At 36.1% G+C, this 8,820-nt stretch overlaps 2 protein-coding genes across 5 annotated transcripts in view; one reads left to right on the forward strand and one right to left on the reverse strand.

The window, feature by feature from the left end:
* The first annotated feature begins 1,833 nt into the window (after positions 1 to 1,833).
* The window catches only part of LOC100177350 (FSD1-like protein), a 17,454-nt gene continuing 10,467 nt past the window's right edge, over positions 1,834 to 8,820 (forward strand). Inside the window, exons 1-4 of one of the 4 annotated variants that reach the window (XM_026838347.1) lie at positions 1,834 to 2,014; positions 2,358 to 2,497; positions 2,862 to 2,941; positions 4,511 to 4,681. Coding sequence is in view for 2 of the 4 variants with exons in the window: in XM_026838346.1 (XP_026694147.1) it covers positions 7,609 to 7,646 (38 nt within the window). In the remaining 2 variants the exon portion in view is untranslated. Of the gene's footprint in view, positions 2,015 to 2,357; positions 2,498 to 2,861; positions 2,942 to 4,004; positions 4,682 to 7,572; positions 7,651 to 8,670; positions 8,735 to 8,820 lie in introns of those variants that run through there. The other 3 variants (XM_018815445.2, XM_026838348.1, XM_026838346.1) reach the window with 3 other exon arrangements.
* LOC100186787 lies at positions 5,105 to 7,874 on the reverse strand. The gene is made up of 5 exons (XM_002130668.4): positions 7,429 to 7,874; positions 6,918 to 7,039; positions 6,327 to 6,523; positions 5,743 to 5,899; positions 5,105 to 5,438 (listed from the first exon to the last, which is right to left on the reverse strand). The coding sequence occupies exons 1-5, from the start codon at positions 7,591 to 7,593 to the stop codon at positions 5,231 to 5,233; spliced, it is 849 nt and encodes a 282-aa protein (XP_002130704.1). The 5' UTR covers positions 7,594 to 7,874; the 3' UTR covers positions 5,105 to 5,230.

Below are 8,820 nucleotides of genomic sequence, written 5' to 3' on the forward strand. Positions count from 1 at the left end.
AAATGCCGTCTAGAGTTCTAGACTCTTAAAATATCGAAATTTTAAATGCATTTACCAAAAAAAACACGAACTTTTGTTTAAAAATGCAGTCCTGACTCTTAAAATATCGAAATTTTAAATGCAATACCCCCCAAAACGCGCTACATTATCGTTGCTTTAAAGCATTTAGTTTAAAAACAATTGAAAAACCTGCTAAAAACTTCATTTTAACTGTGGCCAATCGCATAATAACATAGGCGTTATATAACTGCGGTTCATATACGTTTGTATGCAAGTAACTGCCAGCACGCCTGCGTAAACTGTAGTCAATACACTTAATACTAATGTCCGTATTTGACCTTTATATAACTTGACCTCAAATAAACTACGAGTGTTGCCTTTACTTTAATCTATTTTGTATTCTTTAATTTAAATACCTCAATGCTAAAAAGTAGCTCTATAAATTACTAGTACATAAAAGTATAAAATTTCATTTATATACGACAGAAAAATTGGTAAATTTAAGTTTAATCAACCGTACACATGCGTGTTTAAAAGCAACGCCTATTTTAAACAGTAATATGTTTAGAGTTATTACTTTTGCTTCAATGATGGCAGCTGTACTTGTTTCCTGCAGACAAACCTTCGCAGATACTAATGTACACAACGAAACTATCTAAACGGAAGTATAGGGCTGACGTCACTTCTGATAAAAGAACACTTGTCGCTTCTCATAGTTTTCACAATGGCTAAAACAAAAAGCGCTGAGTTGCGCTAACGCTTTTGTACTGTATTATGCTGTTAACGTCTTAATGCTGTTATACGAAACTGTATAATAACGACACAAACAGGATAATTTGATATTATGTGCTAAAGGTGCATCGAATTCCTTTACCCTACTATATAATACTGTGTCACCTAAGTACGCACTTCACATTACAGTCGGCTATATAAAGCTATCATGACGTTTGCTGCTGTATTACCCACTTCCTGTTAAATACCAAGTATTTAACAGTAAGAATGAAATTTATTAAAAATAAATATGACGAATCAAATACGTGGTTAGGTTCTGGAATTAAAGCATAACATTTAAGCATGCGTTTATTCGCGTTTTGACTATGGGCATGTCAGCGTTCTTTTTTAGCTTTGTTATTGTTTTCGTTGCTCTTGCAATTTCGCATGGTAAGTGGAATTTTAAAATAATGTAGTGAATTTTCAATTGAAATATAGTAGAGTAGTGTGAGATATATATGGGATTTAGGTGCTAACGGTCACCATCTTACCCCACAGTACTATATACTACAGTGGAGGGAGATGGGACACCTTTTAGTTCAATTTTCTCGTCGCATTTGGAAATAAACGAAGAAAATTCAAAGAATTATAAAACTATATATCCTCACGACTTTCATAGACCGTTGTTAAATGTTTAAAACACGATCAGGATATTTAAATACTATGTGCTAAAGGTTTTCTATACCCCTTCCTACTATATTCTAATAATTCTACCATTTAATTGCAAATTTTTATTGCAGCAGCAGAGAGCATTTCGGGCCTAAAAGAGTTGGATTTGTCATCCGAAACAAACGAAACTCGCGTTCGGTTGGAATATGAAACTTGCTTGGATTTCTTGCCTCAAAGAGTTAGTGTCAAAGTCAAGGTTATACTATTTACCATTGTGTCTAATGATATAGTAGGATGGGGGAAGATGGGATATCTTTTTATTTTCTTATTCTATTTGGTAGTAAACAAAGAAAATTCAAAGGATTATAGAACAGTATCTTTACGACTCCCATAGACTGTTGTTAGTTGTTTAAAACACGGTCAGGATATTTGGATATTATGTGATAAATGTGTACCATCTTCCCCCACCCTACTATATAGGAGTTTTTACAGGCTAAGGATGTTTCATGGCCCACCTTCACAGCCATTGTTGTGGAAGTTGGTTATTATAACTTCATGGTCGAAATATCAAGAACCGATGCAAATGAAGGCTGGCCATCTTTACTACTTTCATTTAAGTGGACGGCATATAAAAGTATGTGCCATACCCATTTTCCATTATAGCGTATGTATTTATTCGCTATTTAATCATGTTTTGCGTTGAGCCCATACCTGACTCTACTAAGTTTAAACCGTCCTTTAAACCGATCGTGTTTTAACAATGGCCTATGGAAATCGTAAGGATACGGTTTTATAATTCTTTGAATGTTCTTTAATTGTTTACTACTAAATGGGATGAGAAAATAGAATGAAAAGGTGTCCCATCTTCCCCCACCCTACTATATATTTATATACCAATTGTCGTTGCTATATACCTCGCCTCGCGAATGAAAATAACTTTATTTATTCATTCATTGATACATTGCATGTAACACCAGACTGCGGGGAGCGATACAACAACTCGTGTTTGGAAGTATTTAGCAAAACCATAACATATCAGCAAGCAAACGCCATTTGCACAGACAGAGGCGGCTTGGTTGTTTCGGTAAAAACACGAGACTTGCTGGAATTCGTTTCGGTAAGTTTGTTTTTTGATGAACAATTTTACATGGTTAGAGCACTCGCCTCTAATTCAAAGGTTTCAGGTTCAAGGCTGGTCGCCGCTACCGATGTGACAGATGTCTTGAGGCAAGGCATTTAGCAGCAATTGCTCTAACCAAGTGGTAACTATTGGGTTGTTTAAATTGTCAGCCATGCAGAAAAAACAATCACCCACAAAGTTACAAATGTGGTAACTCGTAAGCTGGCATGAGGTATATGAAACAGAACTCCCATGACTGTCGTTTTCCACCGAGAATAAAGCAAGTTACAAAAAAACAAAGCTACTTTTATTTCTGTCTGTAAAAATCACAAGTATATTTACTATTTTTACCCGTCAACAGAAAATAGCAAAGCCGTTTAATAGTAATTTGTTTTGGATCGGAATGACCGACATCGAAAATGAAGGTACATGGGTTTTCAGGTCAGTAACCTTTCTACTCGTATAATTTATAAATGTCCATATATTTGACGAAATGTATAAATCTATACTGAACAAATTGCTCCAACCCAGTGGTCACTAATGGGCCGTCCAAGTTATTAGCCATACATAAAAAAATCCTAAAAAATAATCACCTACAAAGTAACATACATAGTAACTCGTAAGCTGCTAGCATGAGGTGTATGAACACGAGTGTTATAACGACTGTCGTTTTCCGGCGACGCGAGGACAAAGTAAGTTACTTAATAATCTATTTTACCCGCTTATAACCTCGCGTGGCGGTACATGGACAGTTAACAGTTTAATACGAGTGTTCTATTTCATACACCTCATGCCAACTTTTTTTCTACAATAGCGATGGAGAACTTGCTGAAAGCAATACATTTTGGGCAGTCGGCCAACCGGACAAATCTGTTAATGAAAATTGTGCCGTTATGAATATTGTTATCAAAGCTTTCCATGACTATCCCTGCAGTACGCAGTTTCCTTTCATTTGTCACTACAGCATTCATTTTAATTCTGTATAAGACCATATAAAGTACTGTGGGGTAATATGGGGCACCTTTTAGGACATAATATCCAAATATTCTGATCGTGTTTTGATCACTTAACAGCGATCTATGGGAGTCGCGAGGATACAGTTTTTTAATTCTTTGAATATTCCTTGTTTATTACCAAATAGGGCGAGAATAGAATGAAAAGGTGTCCCATCTTCCCCCCACCCTACAATATATATATTCCAATTCCCACTAACAGCCTGCATGTAATGCAGTACCATATTGCTATACAGCGCCGTATACAATATTAAGCTTTTCGGTTAATGATTTCTTGGAGGCTTTTTATCTTGTAATATTGTAAAAATCGTTTTATACTGCTGTATTATACGTCGAGGGTTTACACTATTATTTTGTTGACACTTGCACCGTTTTTGTTGTTCACGTCGCGTAAACGTTGTGTTTCTTCTCACTATTCGTGATCTTTTGTCTTTTCTTTTCTTTTCCTGTTATTTTGGGCCCTTTATCACTATTTTGTTCATGCACGACTCGTTTCTTAAACTTGTTTAACGTTTTCGAGTGTTCCATGCCGCTAGCCTGATTGCTACGTGTCCGCACGTGCCGTGCACCGCGCTTCTCCTGCTTTTAGTTTGGAGTTTGACCAGCAGTTCTCATTGTACAGTGTTAGTTGAAGATTGTAATTGTATTATTGTTTCACTGTTGTGAATCGTTAAGTAGTACTGTACTTGTTTTGAGCTGTCGTTGTACAAAAGGTTAAGTGTATATTTTAATGTAATTTGTTTTTGTACTGTTTTATTAAATTACATGTTTAATAGTAAAATCGTATTTAATGCAGCTCATTGCAGATTATTACAGCAGTCAGTCTCCGTGATCAGCAGTTACAGTAGCGTCCCAGACGAAACCACCGTTATAAACGTAACACTACTATTTCTACGGTCGTGTTTTAATGTATACCGTTCTTCAATATTGTTGTATAAATTGAACGTTTTGGCCTGTCATTTTTTATTTTGTAGATAACGGTCGTATGTTTTTTCAGAATAAATGAAACTTGAAGAATAAACGGAACATGTATATAAATGCTTTTTAAAATGAACATAATGTATTAGCTGCTCAAAACTAATACGTTTTGTATTCAGTTTGATACATTTTTTGTGTGGGAAAACAAGACGCGGACAAAGACGGGATTTTTTAAAATTCCTTTTTACAGGTAAGCCTACCGATTTGAATATAGTAGGATGGGGGAAGATGGGACACCTTTAGCACATAATAACCAAATATCCTGATCGTGTTTTAAACAGTTAATAACGGTCTGTGGAAGTCGTGAGAAAACGGTTTTATAATTCATTGAATGTTCTTTGTTTACTACCAAATAGGATGAGAAAATAGATTGAAAATGTGTCCCATCTTTCCCCACCCTACTATATAAACAAAAATATGGTAACAGTATTCGCACGGTCCAACGAAATGCGCGTCAAAGGTACATATTAATCAAATTGAATTGTTGTCAACTAATGAAAAATAATAGTACTCATTTCTGGTAACACCCAAAACCGTCATCTATTTTGATTAAAATATAGGTATTTGTATTAAAGTGTCTCCTCTTCCCCCACGTTACTGTATACGATTCGACTCACTATACCTCTTAAAAATGTATTTCAGTAAAATCTCCGATTAATAAAAAACAAGTCGCCGGTTAAAATGATAAAGTAACAGTAAACAATATAACACTCGTTTGGGATTAACAAGGTAGTTGTCATTATGGTTCACCAGATCGCGCTTTCTTAACGAACTCCCGGACATTTTCTCCTCCGACAAGATGATCAAATTGTTGAGCAACTGGTAATGCGTTGGAATAGCGATAATTGACAATGGTCAGGAGAACAAAACTATCATCTTCTTCGTAAACTGCCTTTGTTTCGAGACGGGGATTTCTTGGGCACAGTCCTCGTTCCGCCTGTCGGGCTCTGCCGAAATTACGATAATAATATTAATAATAAAAATTATTATAATAATAACTTTATTTGTCGCTTCGATCACGGCAGCGAAGATTTAGAAATATTTTAAAAGAAAAAAACAAAGTATAACGTCTTTCTAGCAAGATATAGTAGGGCGGGAAAAGATGTGACACATTTATAGCGCACATAATATCCTAATATTCTGATCGTGTTTTAAACAATTAACAACGGTCTATGGGAGTTGTGAGGATTCGGTGTTATAATTCTTTAAATGTTCTTTGTTTACTACTAAATAAGATATATAAGCACGAACCTGCTATACTTTAATCCTTCATCTCGAAACGGTGCCGGTAGTTTTGGCAACACGAACACAAGACTTCCACTGCTAACACACATTGGTGGGACGTTTATTCGACATTGCTCTTCGGGGAGCAGGTTCGGGGGAGTGGGTCCTGGCTTGATATAGTGGCCTGCAATAACACAGAATGTGTTACAACTCACACGTATTGTAAAAATAGCCCAGAGTTTTTCATATTACCGATGTAAGGCACACCCGCACATATAATGCCTAAATATCCTGATCGTGTTTCAAACAATTAACAACAGTCTATGGCAGTCGTGAGGATATCGGTTTTATAATTCTTTGAGTGTTCTGTAATTGTTTACTACCAAATGGGACGAGAAAAAAAAAAAGAATAAAAAGGCCTCGCATCTTCCCCCACCCTACTATATAACAACTTTATCGGACAAAAGGCCTTATGGGGGTATTATTCCCGTTAAATTTGAAATTTCCGGTTAAAGTTGGTGTTTTACCAAAAATTGAAAAACCCGCTTTACATTGTAAATGTGACCTAGCTTATTCCAAGCCGCTGGCAAAAAATTAATCGTTTTACTTACTGCAATTTGGTGACGCTATTTCTGTAGGCACTGGGGGTGGAACTCCACCAGATAGAATTCGTCCACCAAAAAATTGGTCATTGCCCACACCGGTCGCTTGTGTTGGTGATATATTACTTGTATTCAGAACTCCCTCTCCAGCGTCTAAATGGTAGTTGCATCCGTCTTTATCGCAGCATGTTCGACACACACTGGGGCTGTAGAAATAATAGCGACGTTAAAACAAATAGCGTATTATCTGAATGTATAACGAATGTAACTTGCTTTATCCGCCGGAAAAACGGCCGGAAAACGACAATCGTTATAACATGAGTGTTTTGCTTCATACACCTATAGTGCCAGCTTATGAGTTACGAAATGTTACTTTGTACATAATTAAAAAATAAATAAATGTAATTTGCTTTATCCTCGCGCGACTGGAAAACACAGTCGTTATAACACAAGTGTTCTGTTTCATACACCTCGTGCCAGCTTATGAGTTACCAAGTATGTTCCTTTTTGGGTGATTATTTTCTGGAAACTTTTTCGTTTTTACGTTTTGTAACTTGTATTACGATAAACCATTAAATTATAGATAAAATGAAAATTTACTTGATTTCTGGGTGACATTGCGTTCGGTTCTGCATGTGTAAAGCTTCGCATGCGTCTACTTCTTTACAGCCCCTCGTGATCAAGTACATTTCGTTCTCTACCCGCGACTCGGTGTAACAAACCTGTAGAAGAAAAACGGTCAAAAAGACGACAAAGTTTTTTCTATTCTACTTGTGCATAAATTCACAAATAGATTCTTAAGTATGCTATTGCCCATTTACGACACTGAAACTTTCGAAAAGGAAAAACCTTTTTACTTTCTCTATGACCAATGATCAAAAGCACATAAGATATTTAAAATTCAAAACTTAAGATAGTAGGGTGGGGGTACGTTTAGCGCATAATATCCAAACATCCTGATCGCGTTTTAAACAATTAACAACGGTCTATGCGAGTCGCGAGGATACGGTTTTATAATTCTTTAAATGTTCTTTGTTTACTATATCAAATGGGACCAACAAATGAGAAGGTGTCCCATCTTCCCGCACTCCACAAAAATCATTTTACTAACCTGGTTCCAGCTGCAAATCGTTGGCATCCCATATTCTGTACAATCTTCGTCCGACTGTTCGTTTTTGCAGAACCAGCATTCAAACCGCGACGTTGGATTGCAACACGTAATATTAAGGTGCAGAGATGCGACGACCATCAAGAAAACTGGAGAAATCTTTGTCATACTGATTCTGGTTGTATGGTTTCAATGTTCCTTATGGTTGACTTCAATACTAAGTGTGTATGTATATCTTAAAAATTCCTGTATTTATAGGATCTAACCGATGTGATTCACATCTTTCGTTTGTTGTTTTATGTCACTTGATTCAGTTTCGATATTTTTAAAATGTTGGTACCAGGAAACATACTTCTGATTGATGAACATTAATCCTTAACTCACAACAGAATGTGTCTTGATAAATGTTTATTCAAACGACTAAATATATAACATATCGGCAACGTGAGAGCAATAATAAACATATACTGGACAGTTAAAAGGAAATGATCATATAAGCTACTGTCCGACAAACATTTTTGCAATAATAAGAAAAGCAATATGAAAATCGTTCGATTAACTAAATGCCCACTTAAATGAAACACTACAGCGCTTTTAGTTGGTAAATATAACCTTCATCCTAGTTTACAAGTGGTGTGACCGTAACAGGTTTCGAAACTATGGGATGATTTTTTTTGTAAATGATACCAGCGCCGTGGCAAAGTGATTAGCGCATCTGCCTCTAACCCAGAGGTAATAGGTTCAAAGTTCGTCGCTGGCTATATCATCGTGGGGGTATGTGTCCTTGGCCAAGACACCCACAAAGTAACATACATAGTAACTCGTAGCTAGCACGAGATCGAGATGTAAGGACACCCGTATTATAACGACTGTCGTTTTTCTGTCACGCGAGGATAAAGCACATTCCAACCTATGTGATGAATTATTTAAAGGGTGGATATTGCAGAAGTTCTGTAATTGCAGCTAATAGAATTGTAATTAAAACCAATTATTGTTTATCACTAAAAATTACATCTTTAGTGTTCACTTACACACAAAAACGTCAGCCGTAATAGCGAGAGAAAACATAAGAAAAAAGCAGCTAGTCCATTGACCTTGGACGTTTGTCGTTTAAATCCTGCCTTTTTTTGTTTAGAATACACTCAATAGGAGTTTGCACGGCAAACATAAATCGTAATTTGAAACGCTATTTTATGTGCAATTGATAATAAGGTTGACAGTTTCTTAACAAACACTTTTTTCCAGACTTTTTAGTATTGACTAATTTAGCGCTTGCTGTCGCAACGAAAACGACATGGATAAGCAAAAGGTATGTTTCCTAAGGAATCCTAACTCAATTATATTCTTTTGATTTACACCCAAATGAGTTATAAACACGGTATATACTATTAATTA

This window comes from Ciona intestinalis, unplaced genomic scaffold, assembly GCF_000224145.3.
Source record: "Ciona intestinalis unplaced genomic scaffold, KH HT000075.2, whole genome shotgun sequence".
NCBI classification, from domain to species: domain Eukaryota; kingdom Metazoa; phylum Chordata; class Ascidiacea; order Phlebobranchia; family Cionidae; genus Ciona; species Ciona intestinalis.